This window comes from Acipenser ruthenus, chromosome 2, assembly GCF_902713425.1.
Source record: "Acipenser ruthenus chromosome 2, fAciRut3.2 maternal haplotype, whole genome shotgun sequence".
Lineage (NCBI taxonomy): Eukaryota > Metazoa > Chordata > Actinopteri > Acipenseriformes > Acipenseridae > Acipenser > Acipenser ruthenus.
In genome coordinates, this window is record NC_081190.1 from 60,703,938 (window position 1) to 60,723,669 (window position 19,732).

The following is a 19,732-nucleotide window of genomic DNA, read 5'->3' on the forward strand; positions in this document are numbered from 1 at the left end:
TCTGTTATCAGATGGCATATGATTACTCCTTGACGTTTTTACACACAGCCAAAATACTGACATAAATCAGTCATCTTTATGATAATTTCTTTAGCCAACTTTGGCTAGTTGTTGTTTTTTTTTTAAATTGTGCCTCTTAATGTAGTTACTTTCAATCTATTCTTTGTTGTTGATCAGCTGTATTAATTTGAGCCTCTTATAATACATGAAACATACAGAGTTACATTTACTAATGCTCTAACAGGTTTACTCAAATATTACTGGGTTACTTATTATTAATGTTATCTTATATATATATGTATATATATGACTTTTTTCAGAAGCAGCAAGCCAGAGCAATATATGATTTTAAGGCTCAAACATCAAAGTGAGTAGAGATTTCAACTTACATTTTTTTGATATGGGCCAAATAGGCAAAGTACAATGAAAACACTAATACCTAAAGCAAGACTATGCATGGTGATCAAAATTTAATCATACTGGGGGCCCCCAAGTGGCGCATCCAGTAAAGGCGCTCCGCGTGGAGTGGAGGATGCACCCTATATTATAGCCTGGACATCGTCAGTTCAAGTCCAGGCTATTCCATTGCCAACCATGGACAGGAGCTCCCAGGGGGTGGCACACAATTGGCCAAGCGCCACCTGGGGGTGGGGGGCTTAGGTCGGCTAGGGTGTCCTCGGCTCACCGTTCACCAGTGACCCCTGTAGTCTGGCCAGGCGCCTGTGGGCTTGCCTGTAAGCTACCTAGAGCTGCTTTGTCTTCCAATGCTGTAGCTCTGAGGTGGCTGCATGGTGAGTCTGCAGTGTGAAAAGAAGCGGTCGGCTGACGGCGCACCCTTCAGAGGACAGTGTGTGTGGTTGTCTTCGCTGCTCCCGAGTCAGCGCAGGTGTGGTAGCGGTGAGCTGAGCCTAAAAATAATTGAATATTCTAAATTGGGAGAAAATACCAAAAATAACTGGCGACTACTAAATTTTAAAAAAAATGAGCATACTGTTTTGTAATTGTATTAACTCTGCTAGTGAATTATCACAACACAGGTCTGCAATGCTACGATTCCCAGTTGCTTAAATAGCTTTTATAGCTAAATTGTACTTAATTTTACTGAAAATTAGAGACAACAATACATACAGTGTATAAATATAAAATAAAGACAAGAAGTTTTAAAGGAAAGAACAGTAAAAAGATTAAAAGTAGCTTTTGAAGGCTGCCAAGCAACATTTCTAATTAAAAAAAGAAAGGCATATTCTGCTGCTAGCTAAATCAATGACCACACAAAGCACTGCCTCTCTTAAGTGCACACACATTGTCTTTCCTTCTTGCTACTCATAAATAGGGGAAGTGCTGATATGGTTGATAACCTCAGTGACCTATAGGAATAGATTTAACCTGGGAACAATGCCTTTCAGGGAACTGACATTCAAGAAAGGAGATATGGTCCTCATCCTCAGGCAGATCGATCAAAACTGGTATGAGGGAGAGCATCATGGGCGAGTGGGGATCTTCCCCATTTCATATGTTGAGGTATGTTATTTCCTAGCACTTCTTCCCTTTTGTTTCATTGTTTTTTTTTATGTACAGTAGTCCCTAAAACCACTCAACGTGTAACTCCCTTATCCTAATTTCTCTCTTTTTAGAAAGTATCATTGACAGAAAAATCTCAGCCAGCAAGACCGCCCCCGCCAGCACAGATAAGAGAGATAGGAGAGGCTGTGGCCAAATACACCTTCACAGCAGACACTAATGTGGAGCTGTCACTGAGAAAGGTAGCATTTTCCGGGTATTTAGAAGCTATGTGTACTATACAGATTTTAAGCAAGATACTGATCTGTGTCGCAAATGATGGCCCCTTCTGCGCTTTCACAGAAAAATATGCTGTGTTTAACTAATTTCTGATGTTGTGTCCTTCCCTTTTTAGTTGAAGGAGAGCATTCTTGGAAAATAATATGTAATGTGAATCAAAACGTTTTAACCCAATAAAAATCGATTCACATTAATTCACGTTATTGCATTAATGGGATATATTATATAATTTACATTTTCCTAGTACTTAATCCATTATCTGTTTCATATGCTATTTCATGTGCTCTATATATGATTCTCTATTGTTGTTTCTGCTTGGATCATTGCTTGCGATACTTATGAAAGGCTGATTATGAGAGGAAGGGAAGCATATCGATGTTGCACAGGCTTCAGTACATAATGCTTCGCCAGTGGGCTTCAGTGCACAACACAGCACTAATATGATAACATACGCACAAACCACCTTGACGGGAAGCGAGGAATAATTAGTAAGCTTGTTAAGAAACAACAAAAGAGAACCATACAGAACATGCTAAATAAGATATTAAATTTCCCAAAATGTTGATTAAAAAATGTTGAGACTTTGACTAAAATAGCCCCTGGTTTGTGAAAAATGCAATGAATGTTTTCTTGTGAGAGGGTTTGTGGATTTTAATTCTGAAAACTGGCATTTCATTTTTAGGGAGAGAGAGTCGTACTTCTTCGACAAGTGGATCGGAATTGGTATGAAGGGAAGATACCTGGAACCAGTAAACAAGGAATATTTCCAGTGTCCTATGTGGATGTCATCAAGAAGAGCTCAAGTAGAAGCCTAGGCGACTATCCGGATCCATCAATACCTCAGAGCTATTCCAGTGATACGATACACACCTTAGCTTCTACAAAGGTAGGAATGACTTTCTTTTCCTATTAGTGCAAATGAAGACCTACTCAGATGCACAATTTTGAAACAATTTGCAAAATTTTTTTATGTACAGTAAAAATTTCCTGTCTAAATGTTTGTATTTGTATTCATCACTGCTAAACATAACAGTGTTGTATTTGCTGCTAAATTATATGTTCGAGGCACAGTCATCCTGTCTTTTACAGCAAGTGAATTATGTGTCTGCTCAACCCTCAGTCAGTCAGGTCATCTCAGCATGTTAATCGGGCCAAAACTTAGAAATGGCTTTTTTAATACCGAACCCTTAGATTCAACCAGGGTCAGGCACAGGCAGGTCAAATGGGCCTTATCATTTTCATTACTGTAGTTACCACCATTTCTAATGTAAGCTATGGCGGACACATGATGTTTCTAAGGGTGACTCAAGAGAGGCAGTTGTGGATTGAACGATACAATACATGTTTTTAAAACTGAGCTTGTTTTTCCTTTTTAAATTGCTTTGATTATGCTGAAGAAATTAGCTGGCATGCTAGAACACCCATACCCACACTAAAAACAGAGGAGGTTTCATGTTTTTCAGAGAGATAAAGTGTCATCATTTGTCTTTTGTGTATAGGGAAACTTTGTGAACTAATCAAAATGAAATGTTGGTGTTGTGAAGTATGTCTACTGTAACAATCCCACACTAAGGGGCCCTGTTAAATGTTTTTCATAATCACGTCATTTGTTCAGTTATTTATATGAATGTGGAAGTCTTTTTCATATTGGAGATTTGATTTAAACTAAATTAGTACTGGGTTTTAAGTAATATAGCAGCAGTACTTTCATGATTATTCAAGTTTAGTTTTGTAATTTTGTTGCAGGTCTCAATCTACAATTAGGTCAATTTACATTTGCCAGAAATGTTACTTCTACCTATAAGTAGTTACGTTTGTGGGTTTGTTCTTTCGTAATTTCCTTTTAAAACTACTACTTTCTTTTCTTTATTTACTTTTCCTACATGTCCTGCTGTTTCTAAGTTACACCTTTTCTTTCCCAAGACTTCTTCCCACCCGAGGTTCAGTACTCCATCCCCTACTCTCAGACATCACTCCTCACCTTCCCTTATTCCACAAAAAAATCCTGATATTCAAGCTATCACCAGTGAGTGGATCTCCCTGACTGTTGGGATGTCTCCCACCAGCACTCCTGCCCCCACTCCCCCTCCCTTCCCAAGCAGCCTCCTGTCTGGCTTGGAAGAGTTCAACTCTTTGGCGCCACTGGCTTCTACTTCGCTAGGAACCGCTTCTCCAAGAACCGTCACATCTCAAGTTCAGAAAGGGCATTTCATTCCAATCACATCTTCCAAAGCCTTCTCCAGCTCACCTCAAACCATCCACTCACCACAGCCGTATCTCGTCCCAAGATCATTATCACCGTTCCTCACCTCCTCGCCGCTACACGAACACACCCACAAGTGTGGCAGTGGCATGACCCTTGATGAAAACAAAACAAAGGACATTAGTGAGAAGCAGTCCAGAAATTCCATAGATGTTGAAGGAAAGGAGGTTAGTTTCTCTGACACCATGGAATCGTACAAGCACAAAGAAACTGTTAATTTAGTCATTTCAGAGTGTTCTGAGCCTCACTCCTCAGACACGACTCTGCAGTTCAGGGAAGACCAGGAGGAGGAGCTTTGCGAAGAGCTGCTGTCTATCATCCAAGGAAACCAAAACGGGGGCTTGCAGAAAGACACAGGGTTTTACAGACGAGCAGCAGATGTATTGGAGGAGCTTCCCAAACTCTATATAGAAGAAGAACCTGGAGAAACCAAAAAGACATCCACACCATCTAAAAGCATAGCCCATGTGACTAGTGAAGACTCAAAATCAAGACATAGTCAGAAAGAGGTATAGCCAAAAAAAAAAAAGGTCTTTGTTATGTAAATACAGTATTTTAGCATAAAAATATAGCTTTTTGTATAAACAAACAAGTGAATACTGTGAATAATCTAGCCTCACTACAGGATGCTCTTATAGATAACAGATTTGCTTGGTGTAATATTTTAATTAATAATGTAAAATAAATATTATCTTTTAGATTATTTTATCTAACACATCTACTTGTGCTTCAGTACATACAGTACCTGTCACCCCTTCAATCCAAAAATGATTTAAAACTTTGAATTCGTATTTTTCTTCTGCAAATGATGTATTCCTGAAATCTAATGATTTTATTTGTTCATTTATTTTTAATGTCTGCATTACCTGTTTCACTAGGCCTTCGCCTCTCCAGGCATGTCTTCACCGCTTTCTTCCTCCCCCTCAAACCTCCCGTTCATTTCTTCATTATCGGTACACTCTTCAAAGTCCTCACCCTCTGCATCTCCCCAGCCTGCTGTCACGCACTCCCCCCCTCTCTCCTCAAAACTCTCTCCCCGACTGGAGTCTAGGTCTCCGAAATTGAAGGTAAAGAAAAGGAACTGCTTGAGGCTTTGAGGTGTTGAGGTGTTTTAATGTGCTTTTTTTGGAACCCAAGTATAGTATAATCTGAGCATGGCAGCAAAATGAAATCAGTACATAGTTATGTTTTTATTTAATAAAGAAAATAAAGGAAAAAAAAAGAATACATAGCTATTTTGATTGGTTCTGTCAATAACAAGCCTGCAGCAAATTGTTTAATGTAGCTAAATGCCTGAGTATAAGGATAAAAAAAAATGGATAACCTCATCCTGAAAAGAAAATTAATAGAGACTGACTGACTCACAATTTGTATTACTAGGGATTGGAGGCCAATTGAGCTTTTGGATTCACCTGTTTTCTGCAATACTTGAAATTAGAGCTGTTCAGATGATGTTTTTGCAGCATGATTGCTACATCTTAGACATATAATTCTGTGACGTTCTATTAGTAGTGTTCAATTTTTTTTTTTTTTGGCGCTTTAAAAATGAAGTAGCGCCATCTGCTGTGCAATAGTTAGTAGTGCCTTTTTACAAAATGTGCCAGGCTTTCCTGTAGCTGAAAGGTAACAAACACTTCAATGTTCCATGATTGATTGATGCATAAGAAAATGTTCTGTATTACATCAAATATGCGCTATATAGCATACACAATTGGGCTTGTTGTATACTACCTCTAGTATATTGCAAAGATGGATCACTTAAATACCATGTATGCCGGCCTTTAAACATGTACAGTATAGTACATGTGTACATTTTGTTTGTTTTTAAAGATATTGTTACAAAACTTGAAAGTCTTAATTAGGGACACACACACACACACTTTTTTGTTCTTGTTTACTATATTTCTAACATGAGAAAGTTCTGTGTTTTTCTGTTTGGGTGTTTTCTATGATAAAGGCTTACTTAGTCTTTTGATTCTTTCAGCCTCTTTTAAAACGTGATATTGTAGTTGTTGGTAAACCTCCTCGTAGCCCTGTGATGTCCAGGAGATCCTGCGGCTCACCGGTTAGAGGTCAAAGCTTTTCACCGTCTCACAGGGTAGGGTGGTGTGTGGACCCTGTGTGTGACTTCAGCAGCTGTGGTTGTTGGTAAATGCGTCTGTTTTGTAAACTTTAAAGTTCATGTATCCCTTTCTGCAGCTTTGGTTTTTAATCGACTGTATGCTCAAGACTAAACAGCCAATAAATAAACATATGGGAACAGTTGTTATTATACATAACATTGTTCATTCATTCAGGGATACCTTTAGCTTTAATGACCTGCCTTTCTGTGTGCTTTGAAGTCCAGCATTTTGATTTACAATAAAATAAAACAAAACAAGAACATATATTTGATATTATGCACGTTTCCAAACTGTTTTATTAGTGGGTGTGGTGGTGTCTGTTGTTCATGTGAAAATGTGTCTTTTTGTTTGAAAAAATCTGCATGAGCTTCTAAGTGATACTGACGACAGCTCAAATATGGTGAAAAACAGTTTATCGTGTATTATATATTTTAAGTGTTTTCTGTCTAATTTCATTTAAACTGGACCAATCAGCTGGTTTTAAGTTTATATATATATATATATATATATATATATATATATATATATATATATATATATATATATATATATATATATACAGTGCCTTGCAAAAGTATTCAGACCCCTGACCAATTCTCTCATATTACTGAATTACAAATGGTACATTGAAATTTCGTTCTGTTTGATATTTTATTTTAAAACACTGAAACTCAAAATCAATTATTGCAAGGTGACATTGGTTTTATGTTGGGAAATATTTTTAAGAAAAATAAAAAAACTGAAATATCTTGCTTGCATAAGTATTCAACCCCCACACATTAATATTTGGTAGAGCCACCTTTCGCTGCAATAACAGCTTTAAGTCTTTTGGGGTAAATATGTACCAGCTTTGCACACAGTGTCGGAGTGATTTTGGCCCATTCTTCTTGGCAGATTTGCTCCAGGTTGTTCAGGTTGGTTGGACGACGCTTGTGGACCGCAATTTTCAAATAGTGCCACGGATTCTCAATGGGATTGAGATCAGGACTTTGACTGGGCCACTGTAGAACATTCACCTTTTTGTTCTTGAGCCACTCCAATGTTGCTTTGGCCTTGTGCTTGGGATCATTGTCCTGCTGAAAGGTGAATTTCCTCCCAAGCTTCAGTTTTTTAGTGGATTGAAGCAGGTTCTCTTGCAGTATTTCCCTGTATTTTGCTCCATCCATTCTTTCTTCAATTTTAACAAGATGCCCAGTCCCTGCTGATGAGAAGCATCCCCACAGCATGATGCTGCCACCACCATACTTCACTGTAGGGATGGTGTGTCTTGAGGCATGGGCAGTGTTAGGTTTGCGCCACACATAGCTTTGAGTTTTGGCCAAAAAGCTCTATCTTGATCTCATCTGACCACAAAACCTTTTCCCACATCGCAGCTGGGTCACTCTCATGCTTTCTGGCAAACACCAGACGTGCTTTCAGATGGTACTTTTTGAGTAACGGCTTCTTTCTTGCCACCCTCCCATATAGGCCAGTGTTATGCAGAGCTCTGATATGGTTGACTGGTGCACCATTACTCCACGCCCAGCCACTGAACTCTGTAGCTCCTTCAAAGTGATTGTTGGCCTCTCTGTGGCTTCTCTCACAAGTCTCCTTCTTGTTTGAGCGCTGAGTTTTGAGGGACGGCCTTTTCTTGGCAGTGCCTGGGTAGTGTGATGCAGCTTCCACTTCCTGATTATTGATCCAACTGTGCTCACTGGGATATCCAAACACTTGGATATTATTTTGTACCCTTTCCCTAATCTATGCATTTGTATTACTTTATCTCTAACTTCTGTAGAATGCTCTTTGGTCTTCATTTTCCTTCGATTCACAGCCTGACCAATGATCCTTCAACAGTGGGGTTTTTATCCAGAAAATGTGACAGCAACTTTAATGGTTCACAGGTGGAGGCCAATGGTAAGGTAATTGTGTCCTCGTTAGGGCAATTTCTTTCATTGGTGTAAACTGGGAGCTTCCACAGCACAGGGGTTGAATACTGGTGCAAGCAAGATATTTCAGTTTTTTATTTTTCTTAAAAATATTTCCCAACATAAAACCAATATCACCTTACAATAATTGATTTTGAGTTTCAGTGTTTTAAAATAAAATATCAAACAGAACAAAATTTCAATGTACCATTTGTAATTCAGTAATATGACAGAATTGGTCAGGGGTCTGAATACTTTTGCAAGGCACTGTATATATTAGTAGAATAGTCCCCAGATATATTGACAATTTGTTTGTGCATTAAGTAACATCAACAATATTTAACATTGAATTCCTATTAAATTCATGATACTGTTGTATATTCTTCAGTGCAAATGCAATTAACAGTATATAAAAAAACAACTGGGAACATTTTTTGGACAACACAGTTTTTACATTTAGGTCGTCGACAATGGTTTTTTACCCCAGTTTTCTTCCCAATTTGGAATGCCCAATTGTTATTTTTATCCCGGTTCACCGCTGCAACCCCCCGGCAACTTGGGAAACGGAGGCAGAAACACACGTCCTCCGAAACGTGTTCCTGCCAATCCGTCATTTTTCGCACGCTGAAGCCACCAGACCCATAGTGCCAGAGGACAACACCAATCTGAATGGCCCCACTGCAGACCAACAGGCACCCTATCAGCCACAGGGGTCGCTAGTGCGCGTTGAACCGTGGGTTGCCCTGACGACCTAAGCCCTCTCTACCCATGCGGCGCTCGGTCAATTGTGCGCTGCCCCCTTGGAACCCCTGGTCATGGTTGGCAATGACGTAGCCTGAATTTAAACCTGCAATCTCCAGGCTATAGGGTGCATCTTGCACTCCACGTGGAGCGCCTTTACTGGATGCACCACTCGGGAGCACCGGGTAGGACAACACAAATTTAAACACAGCATGCTGATTTAATAATGCAAGCCGGGTGTGTTGCTATGTAAAAGAGAACGGTTATGAAAGAAATGCATGTACAGTACATATTTTGATGCAGAGGGATTGGCTTGCGTACTGTAGACCAAAAAAATACAATTTGATGGTTTTTCTTCATAGAATTGTTGAATAATGTTTTCTGTGTATACGCAGCTTAAAAAAGGTGTGCCTGCAAGGTCAAGACAAGCAGAATTTTCCCCCAAATTTCTTCCACAACAGGGGAGTACCCATTTAGCCCACATTTGGCCTTGAAATTCCTGTGTTTTTACAAACCTGCAGTGTGATTGCTGTAGCCTTTCTATGGAATGCTGCAAAATTTTATTTATAAATAGGGCTTGAATTTTTCCTTTTTTTTTTTTTTGTCCGTGGGTGTTTTTCTGGTTATATTATTACTTCACAAAATCGGTTACTTTTGGGGATAAAAAAATAAACGCCACTCAAATACACTACATTTCGTTTTTTCTAACACACATTATTACACACATCTATCATACATAATTATAATGATAAAAAGGTTATCTTACTATGTGGAAGTACAGATGTCTGCCTAGTAGGATTGAGAAAACAAAACCCAGGTCCCATTGCAAACTACTGTAAACAGACTTTACTCAGGAATTACAACTCTGCAGTTTCTTCAACTAAATACTAAATTTCCTTTACATTTTACATACTGGCTATCTGATTTGGTTTTATGCCCCATTGTTGCTTCACAATGTTAGCAGCTGCACATGATAATTGGACCATTGCAAAGCCTTTCCATAATGCCGGCCTTGTGCAAACAATGTTGAATGCAGAAACCCCCATAGCGTGATTACATGAGTGGTGTTTTTTTTAATTGTAAATGTCTGTGTTTTATCAGCACAAAATATTTTTTTTTTATAGTAAATGTCATTTGGGGGGGGGGGGGGGGGGGTTATACTGTAGGTTATTATCAGTTCAAACAGAAAAAGCCCTATTTATAATGTCTGTTTGTGGGGACACTTGTAACAGGTTTGTTTATGTGTATTTATATTTTATATTTCATATTTCAGCCGCAGCTGCCAGTTTTAGTTCAAGACAACTTGCATAGTGGGGGAGAACCGTAAGTAATTTATTTTTTATTTCAACTCTTAATTGTTCTCTATATTTAAAAAGTGAATTGTGTTATACTAGAACCAGCTGAAAAAGAAAATCACAATAATGTTTGGTTGTTAAAATGTTAATCTATTCAAAAAAAGTTGTGCAAACATTCTTCTCTCAGTCTCTTTTATACTAAGGCTCCTAAATGCAGCATTGTTATACAATATTATAGACCTTTAAAATTGCATGAGTTTTTCTAGTTAGTTATTTCTTTTAGGCTCTACTTTTTACAATTTGCCCTGCTCATTTTCAATCCACCAACAAATTAATATATCTTCAAAAATGGTATTACCGGATTCTGCCGAATCAACAACGAGGGGGCGTAAATTAATGATGAAAATATTACTTTCAGCTAAAAGTTGGGGGGGGGGGGGGGGCAATTGTTCAAACCTGGGCGTGGACTCTGCAGAATCCGGGTATTTTATATGTTTTCCAGCAATTTAAATTATTGAACAATTAAAATAAAGAATCACATACAGTACTGCCGGAGGGATTATTGTATTGCGCCTCTGTTTTTCAGGTTTCAGGTGTTATATAATTATACTCCGAGGAATGAAGATGAGTTAGAACTCAGCGAAGGGGACATTGTTGATGTCATGGAAAAGTGTGATGATGGGTGGTTTGTTGGTAAGTATAACGTCTGTGGTTTTATTAAAAATGCCTCCTTTGTAACTGTCTCTCTGTCTCTCCCTGGTGGTCCTTGGAGGTCGCACCTCAAATCCTGAGATCCTTGGTCAAGCAATGTAATCGTTCTATACTACAGTTTTATACCACACCTGTTAATCATATGCCACATTCTTTGGATCTTTGGATTTTTACCTTAAAGTCATCCAGGATATAACACTGATGGTATGACTAATAAGAACTTTTCTTTGAAATTAAACTGACATTTGTAATAGTTGTTACAGGAAGTTTGATCTGGTCTCAAAATGTCTAATTAAATTAAGGAAGCATTCAAACACACTTAAATAATGAAAGGAATACAAGCAATTGAAATGCATTAATAAAAACAAACAAGCTAGAATATTTTGTCAAAACAAATTACCCTTGCTGTGGATAATATAAAATAAATAAACTGAATTTGTAAATAGCATTTATTTAATGATATACAGCATGTGCAGCCATTGAAAGCCAGACCCATGCCAGTTTTGAGTTGTGTTTTTGTTCTTTCAATAAACATATTCTTGTATAAATATTATACATATTATATACAAATAATAATATTCTCTGTCCACTATTTTCTGTTGCTTGTATCATTTGTACCACACTTATATCAAATGTTCCTGTTCATACAGTAACGCTACATTTTCCTTTTCTAGGAACTTCTAGAAGAAACAAGTTCTTTGGTACCTTCCCAGGAAACTATGTCAAGCGGTTATAATACTACTGATTTGTATCAGTGGTACCATTTTTGTTCAGCACAACAACTGCATTGGATATGAACAGTTCTAGAGGAAACAAAACACCCCAGAGATTTTATGTGTGTGTTTTCACACTAAAGATAACCTTTAGCTAGAACTAGCCATCTTCATAGAAACCTATTCCAGTAACGTTTTGAGTGATTATTGCTTTATATTCCACTCATCCACTTATAGCCAGGGAGAAATGCAGTACATTCAACAACAACAAAAAAAGGTTAGTTTCAATCTGTGGAACAGAACACTATGGAAACTTTGAATTGTGCAGTTGATTATCTGTGCAAAGGACTTAATCTCGTTATTTATTAGCAGTGGTGTTCTCTGAGTTACGATGGATGCAGAGAATAACAAATATGATGCCTATGTGCAGAAAATCTACATTAAGCCACGTCATATAGACTTGTTGAATGATTTCAACATTAAGTTATTTCCACATGCCCTATTTGCCTTCATGCTTGTTACAGGGTACAATTTAAACTACCTTGTCAAATTAGAGTAGGTACATTTTATACCTTCACACCACACGAAGAACAGGTTTCTAGTTTTTACTTGAGATGTTATTGGCAGTAATGGAACCTGATGCCGTAAGTAAGACAAAAGTGTAACCAGTGTGCAGTGTTATACATTATTAGTGTCAAGCATTATAATTTCTGTCATTTTGAGGACTGTAGATGTAAACCCAAAGTTTAGCATATTTCGGAGCAGGACATATATATAGATTTCTACATATATGTTTAATATAAAATAGCCCTTACATATACAGTATGTATGAAAGGGGACTTTGGTATGAGCTCATGTAATACATAACACACCGGTCTGTGCATTATATATGTGGAACATAAATTGGCTTTAGACATGAGTGGATTGAGGAAAAGCCTCAGAATCATAAACTTTCTTTTTCATTGGGTCATTGGCAGATTGTATTGTAATACTGCAACTTGTCTATTAGTTTAAGTGTCCCATTTCCCAGTTTTAAAACCAAAAGGTCAGTACGAAAGGACATATGCTGATCCGTTATGAGAAAACTTTTTTGGTGTTCTAATGTGAAAAACACAACCGTGGATTACAATGGTTGGCCTCAGCAATACTGTCATTTATATTAAAATAATGAATTTGTTGTGTTCAATTTAGCACTTGCAGTAGGAACCTTTTGTCCGACACATTTTATTTTCCAGCTTGAGAAATATATTAGTTGCTTCGTTAAATGTGTGTTTTTTTTTTTGTTTTTTTTTAACAGGGCCTTAGCAATCAAAATCTGGACGTAGTATATTACTTTCAAGCCTTTTTAAATGTTGTTTGTAAACTTATTTAAAGCGTTGGAATGTTCCCCAAACACATTTTGTAAAAGTATATTTTGTCAGTATATTTTAAGACGTACATTTTTTTTTTTTTTTGTTTTACTCAAAGGAGTGGAAAGAACATTAGCTGCAAAGGTGCCATTTAGCAATTGGTTAGAGTATTTGCTTTGCCAATTATCATATATATATATATATATATATATATATATATATATATATATATATATATATACAGTATATATACACACACACTCATTCATATTTGTTTTTTTCTTTGCAGCAAAGTAGTTAACTAGTATAACATATTATGTTAAAGAAAGTATTGTGAGTCATGTGCTCTGTGCAATATTATGGCAGGCAACAAAGTGTATGAAAAAAAGCTGTTTAGCACCTTACAGTTCCATTATTTTTGCAGCCTCCTTGTCATGCCTGAACTTACCACATTGTATGTATTCTCGCATTTTGTAAGTGTGTTTTTTGTACGGAACTGTTAAGCTGTTAAGTAAATTAAATCCACTGCTTTATAAAGTCTCTATCACCCAGCACCAGTCTCCCATTTATTTGGTCCTTAATCACAATCACATATAGATGGTGCAAATCTGTGAAATAGTTTTATGCAAAATTCTATGAATACACTTTAGTATGACCAGCAAAAAAACTAACTGTACATACATCTTTATAAGTACAAATAATACGGCAACAGTAAATATATACAATACTCTTTTGCAGTACACCTTTGTTACATCGACTTTTGTGGTGTAAAGCTTTGTATTTCAAAAGCTTTCAATTTTCAAGTAAAGTGCATGGTGCTTTGCTGTGAGATTAACATGTCTTTTATGCCATTTATGATGAACCTGCAGTATTTTTGCCTGTTGAAATAAGATATTTTTTTCTGTATCTGGTTTTAAAGAAGTTCTTTCACAGACAGACTTGAAAGAACCGGATTTCATGCAGTTAAATTCTTACAAACAAAATGTGTTTTTTTTTTTTTTTTGTGGAATTGAATACCTAATAAATTTTGCCTGAACTACTATTTTCCCGTTTTTTTTTTCTATTTTCTGTTTCTGCAATCATTCTTTTATAACATGTTTTAAATATGTTATAAGCATTAGTAGGTTGACCAGATAGCAAGAGTGAAAAATCAGGACACTTTCAGTTGGTGAGCGGAGGAAAGAAACCTTGTGAACTAATGCACAACGCAAGCGACGCAAACTACGTATCTTTCTTCTGTAGATAGGGTTTTTTGTATTCCTTTGCCTTCCTTTGTGCATTGCATTTAGGCAAAAACAAAAACTTAGAGAAATATAATTTTTTTTTTAAAAATACTCCAAAGCAGTTAACTTTCTTGTTTACTGTTGAGATGACAGCGATGTTTTAATCAGCCTATCAGTGCGTCTGTACTGGCTTTTCTGTGACCTGCTGTACTGTACGTAGCAGGCGGCAGTCAGTGCTGCATTGTTTTGATTTAGGTTGCTAAAATCTAGTTTTCAACATTAGACGCAAAATACCACATATGGACAACAAAGCAAAACAAGCAAAGTAGTATATTTCAGCAGAGGATCGCGTCAAGACATTTCCCAAATAAACTGTACATGCAGATGGAGGTAATTGTTTTGAACATCTTGTAATGTGACAAAGAAAATACAATCGATCGCTATAACTACAGAATCACACATTAAACAAAAGGCTACTACAGAGGCTGCTGAACAGAATGTAAAACAAACAACAGCTTTCAGAAAACAAACTGGAAAGTCAGCGCAGACAAAAAAGTATTCCTGTGTCGGTTGTACCCAAGTTAAATCAGTACTACAGGTACAATCTAGCACAGCGACCTCGGTTCAAACAACCTGCTGTTTACTATTTAAACGCAGTTAGAATTTTAGACCCGAATAGGCACATTTTTAGGCTTTTATATTGCTCTGAAATATTAGGTGTATTTAATGTTTAAACAGGTCTGCGAAATGTCTGTGAAATCCTAATTATAATCCTAATCCTAATTGGATGACTTGACCATGGGCATATGATTGAATCATTTTTTTTTCCCCACTGCGTTCGGTGCTTGGTCGTTTTTTGCTTTTTAGTGACAGGCTCGTCAACAACACCAGCCATCATCACACTTCGCCAGTAAAACCGGACGCACCAAAAAAAAAAAAAAACACATGACGCATACCGCATCACATGACTGCAGGTTAACGTGATTGGATAGCCGCATAGATGCAATGCAAACAACTCACTCAAACAACACGCCCTAAACCAGTAGAGTATGCTGTTGCACCGCGAGACAGTACAGCAGCCACATATACGAAATTTCCTAACGAGAAAATAAAAATGTCACATTTTACGCCTGGGTTTTCAACGTTTACTCTAAAAATCGCGACAAATGGCAGGACAAAGCCCCTAATATCGGGACGATCACGATTTTATCAGGATGTCTGGTCATAGATGCCAGTGTGGTGACATTCAAATTAGGCATTTCAAAATGTTGCGAAAATTGGGGTAAATACCACACTCTAAAATGCAATGTTTTATCAAATGCAAAATCTTTAAGTGTGTTTTTATCAAAGCAACAAACAATGTACTTTTTCCATACTTTACATATTTGTAAATAACAGGAAAATATGAACTGACTTCAGCTGAATGGCTGATACTGTTGGATCTCTTCAACAGCAATCCGTGCATGTGGGTCTATTTAAGTGGTTCTATTTTCATCTTAATGACATGAGGTGACATGAATAGAATGTTCTGTTTTCTTAGCCAGACTCTTGAGTGTTGAGGTAAAGATTCTGGATTGCAGATACTAATGCTGAAACACTGATAAACCTTTATTGTGATGTTCTATTAAGGTTTTTTTTTTATAAAATGTAAAAAAAATCAAATGTAATGTTATTTTTTGTTAAATGTTAGCTGGTGAAAATTGTTGCCCAGAAGCAGTGGTACAGGCAATTCATGGCGCTGATGGCCTGGTGACTTTGCAATATAACCTGTTCAGTTGTTTGGCAGAATAGAAGGTTTACATTAGATCAACTATTTAGGGCAACCTTTTTAAAAGTTGTGAAGATTTCAAACAAAACCTAATGTTTTTTTTAACTTTGGTAAAAGTGGTTCTGTCATGCAAAGTACGAGAAAGAAGATGTACAATAATGCCTGTCTACAGGCTTCAGCTGCCCACGTCTAGCCCGCGAAATCAAAAGAGCATTTCAGGGCTTTTTTCCCAAACCTGTGGGATCATGTTGTGTTTTGTTTTAAAGAATCCGGTGGTAACAAATACATTTAACCATAGACTCATTACAAATACAAAGGAATCTGGTTTAGAAAGAGTTTATCACGAATAAAAAAAGCAATGCAACTTCAGACTTTTGTCTTGTATGCCGAAGCAGGATGAACATGGTTCAGTTCAACAGTTCCCTTTCAAGTACGTAAACATTTCCGAATGGTTATTTACCTCTTAAATACCCAAAACCTGAATGATATAACAAAGCTGCTCAGCTGAGCCTGTGACACACTCATGCCCACCCCTGAGAGTATAAAGGCTGTGTGGTCCAGTGGTTAAAGAAAAGGGCTTATAACCAGGAGGTCCCCAGTTCAAATCCCACCTCAGCCACTGACTCATTGTGTTACCCTGAGCAAGTCACTTAACCTCCTTGTGCTCTGTCTTTCAGGTGAGATGTAATTGTAAGTGACTTTGCAGCTGATGCATAGTGCACACACCCTTGTCTCTGTAAGTCGCCTTGGATAAAGGCGTCTGCTAAATAAACAAATAATAATAAAGGACTCTGATCTCAGCGCCATTTTTCCTTTCATGAACTGTCATGACAGGAGAGTCTTCAGATAAGTACTTGTTACTTTTTGTGCTATAGACTTTCGCATTTATTGTGTTTTCAAATGTGATATTAAAAATAAACGCTGTATTAGTTTTACTAATTATGTATATTTGTGTACTATAACCTGTTGTTTGTTACGTCACGGTGCGGCCTTGTGCCCCGCGTGAAGCCAGTGGCTTGAGTCGCTCCTTCCCAGGGATCAAGCAGCGTAACCTGACTTTGTGCTCTCCCCCAGGCTGCAATAGCTCCAGCTGGAGTTATTTTATTCTCGTTTTCGCTCCAGCCAAAATTACGAGACGGTTTGTATAATTAAAGTAATTGTTTTTACTGTATTTTGTGGAGAAAAATATTTTTCTTTTCTTATTCAGTCAACGTTTGCCGCACGGCTGGGCAACTTTAATAGTATTCTAGTAGCCTACCAGTCCTATTTGCTGAGGTCCCTGTCTGACAGACCGTCACTACCACAACTCTGCCTGGTTAATAAGAATCTGCTCCGTCTATCAAAACTGAACAGGCAGGCTGTAGGTAGAAAGCTGGCTGCGCTGTAGGTAGAAAGCTGGCTGCGCTGATAGCTACACCTAGGCAGCTCTGGCTTTCCCAGGCACATGTGCCTGATGGGGACAAAGCACCACTGTTGGATGCCCCTATTACACCAGGGCATACCTTTGGTCCCGCGGTGGACGAGATGCTGCAGCAGGAATCCACGAAGGAGCTGGCGCGCTTGCCTCCCAAGTGACCACCCCCAGTGTGCAAACCAGCGGCAAACTGGCGCCCTAGGCCCCAGAAGCGTCAAAGACCGGCACAGGCGGCTGCGCCTGCTGCCAGAGGTGGTGTTCAGAACCAGCCCACAACTGCTCACCACGGAGGCTACAATAGGTTCCGATGCCTGACGCAGAGACAGACGCCTCAGGCCAAGCCACAAGCTGTGCAGCAGCCCTAGGAGTTTGCTGCCACAGGCCAAGGACCCTTTTCAGTGAGACATCAGGAGTATTGGCATCAGTGCACCACGGACACCTGGGTGCTTACTACCGTTCAGACCGGCTACTGACTGCAGTTCATGCAGTCCCCCTTCCCTTTCGGGGCGTGAATGTAACATCAGTCACAGACCCACAGCACGTTGCGGTGGTGGCTTAGGAGGTAGCAGCTCTACTGCAAAAACAGACTATTCCCATGATAGACCCTCTCCAGTTGGAGGGATGGTTCTACTTCAGGTACTTCCCAGTGTCCAAGCGGGATGGTGGTATCTGAGTCGAAGTAGGTTCAAAATTTTGACTATACAACAGCTGTTGCGGTCAATCAGGCCAAGTGACAAGTTCACCACGGTGGACCTCAAAGACGCCTATTTCCATATCCCCGTAAAACCAGCGCACAGGAAGTACCTGCGGTTCGCATTTCAGGAAACAGCGTATGAGTTCTGGGTCTTGCCATTTCACCTCTCTCTAGCACCCTGTACCTTTCTGAAGTACATGGAAGCTATCCTGATGCCCCATTGAGACTCAAAGGCATCAGAGTACTCAATTATTTGGACAATTGACTCATGTGGGCGTCTCCAGCACAGGCAGACGCCCACACGGAATTTGTCACCGGCCACTTTCAATGGTTCGGCCTTACTTGAATCAAGCAGAGCCAGCTCACGCCTTCTCAGACAGACTTCTATCTAGGAGTGTGCTTGGACCACTCGTCATGCTCCCAGCAGGACCGGGCCAAGGTACTCTTAGTAGCCCCTTATTGGCCCAGGAGGTTCTGGTTTTCAGCCCTGATGCAGCTCCTGAGCAGCCAGCCGTGGAGACAGCCCAACCAGTGTGCTCAGTCAGGCACGGGGGGGTCTTATGGCATCCCGACCCATCAAGCCTGCAGCTGTGGATTTGACCCCTTGAACGGCTGCATTTCAGCTGTCTGGGTCTGTCCAAAAGGGTTATTGACACCCTGCAAAATGCCAGAGCAGCGTCCACGCGTTCTCAGTACAGGTACAAATGGGGCGTATTTCAGACAATATAATACAATAAAGCTTAAAGAAAAACAATAAAGAAAATGTCATATCCATGCTTTACCTATAGAAAGAAAACAAGCCACAATGCTAGCGATTTTGCAGTCCATTTCCTCTCCACACGCACCTCCTGGCTACGTGATGACGTAATTCCTTTGTAGCCAGCTTGCCTACCTCAAGTATGAGATACAAACTCTGACCAGATAGCCGCGCTCAGCCATTTGTATGAGCAGTGGAAACACCCTGTTTTGTTGCCCTGGGCAGCTGTAGCCGGGGGCACCAGAAAGTAGAAACAGGACATGAGACAGGATTTTCAAACTGAGGACAAAACATGGTTGAAAATCTACAAGAGAAGCAAAAAAATCATAATAATGAATGAGTATTTTTCCTTTTTATTGCCACTCACACCAATGAGTGTCCATTTAGTTATTGTGTTGTCCGACTATCACCCATTGCCATCAGTAACGTAAGTATATTTTCACAAAACAGCTTGAAACATGGTAGTCAAAAATATCTGTGCGTGCCAGCTAACTTCAGTTTACTGCTAAATGAAATATTTTAAAGTGGATATAAATAACTTCACAATATTGTTTTTCAAGTCTATGTACTTTTGCGACACTTGATGGCACCATTGAGCTCTTGTCTTGTTTACAGATCTTTTCAGTGGTGGGATTCTCATATACGTACACTATAAACAGCTGCATAAATGTTCTTAAACTGACAGGTTTACCTGGCTCTCATGCTTCGATAGCAACCAATGCTAAATAAATAAACCACAACAAGCACTCGTAAAGGCTATGTTTAAAGCCTCAGAAGTATTATGTCATTACAGTTGCAGTGGTCTTAAAACAATGGCAGCCTTAAATGGAAAAAAAAAAGACTTGTAATCTAATGTGATGTAGTGTAAGCCCATTTTTTTCATTTTTTTAGAATAAGAAATGATCAAAGATACTGCATTCCTCAACACCCATACTGTACCATGGGCTCTAGTTACACCGAATGTTTGTAAATGA

General features: G+C 38.7%; 1 protein-coding gene across 28 annotated transcripts in view; it reads left to right on the plus strand.

Moving 5' to 3' along the window:
• LOC117409047 (sorbin and SH3 domain-containing protein 2-like) overlaps positions 1-13,454 on the plus strand; it is a 147,875-nt gene extending 134,421 nt beyond the window's left edge. For 14 of the 28 annotated variants that reach the window (XM_058997934.1, XM_058997940.1, XM_058997928.1 and 11 more), the window contains 10 exons: positions 321-367; positions 1,407-1,521; positions 1,635-1,763; positions 2,483-2,686; positions 3,724-4,572; positions 4,942-5,130; positions 6,048-6,161; positions 10,108-10,157; positions 10,716-10,822; positions 11,515-13,454. In XM_058997934.1, the coding sequence (XP_058853917.1) occupies positions 321-367; positions 1,407-1,521; positions 1,635-1,763; positions 2,483-2,686; positions 3,724-4,572; positions 4,942-5,130; positions 6,048-6,161; positions 10,108-10,157; positions 10,716-10,822; positions 11,515-11,576 (1,866 nt within the window). In that variant the 3' untranslated portion in view covers positions 11,577-13,454. The remainder of the gene's footprint in view (positions 1-320; positions 368-1,406; positions 1,522-1,634; positions 1,764-2,482; positions 2,687-3,723; positions 4,573-4,941; positions 5,131-6,047; positions 6,162-10,107; positions 10,158-10,715; positions 10,823-11,514) is intronic. The other 14 variants (XM_058998061.1, XM_058998076.1, XM_058998087.1 and 11 more) reach the window with 3 other exon arrangements.
• Positions 13,455-19,732: the final 6,278 nt, after the last annotated feature.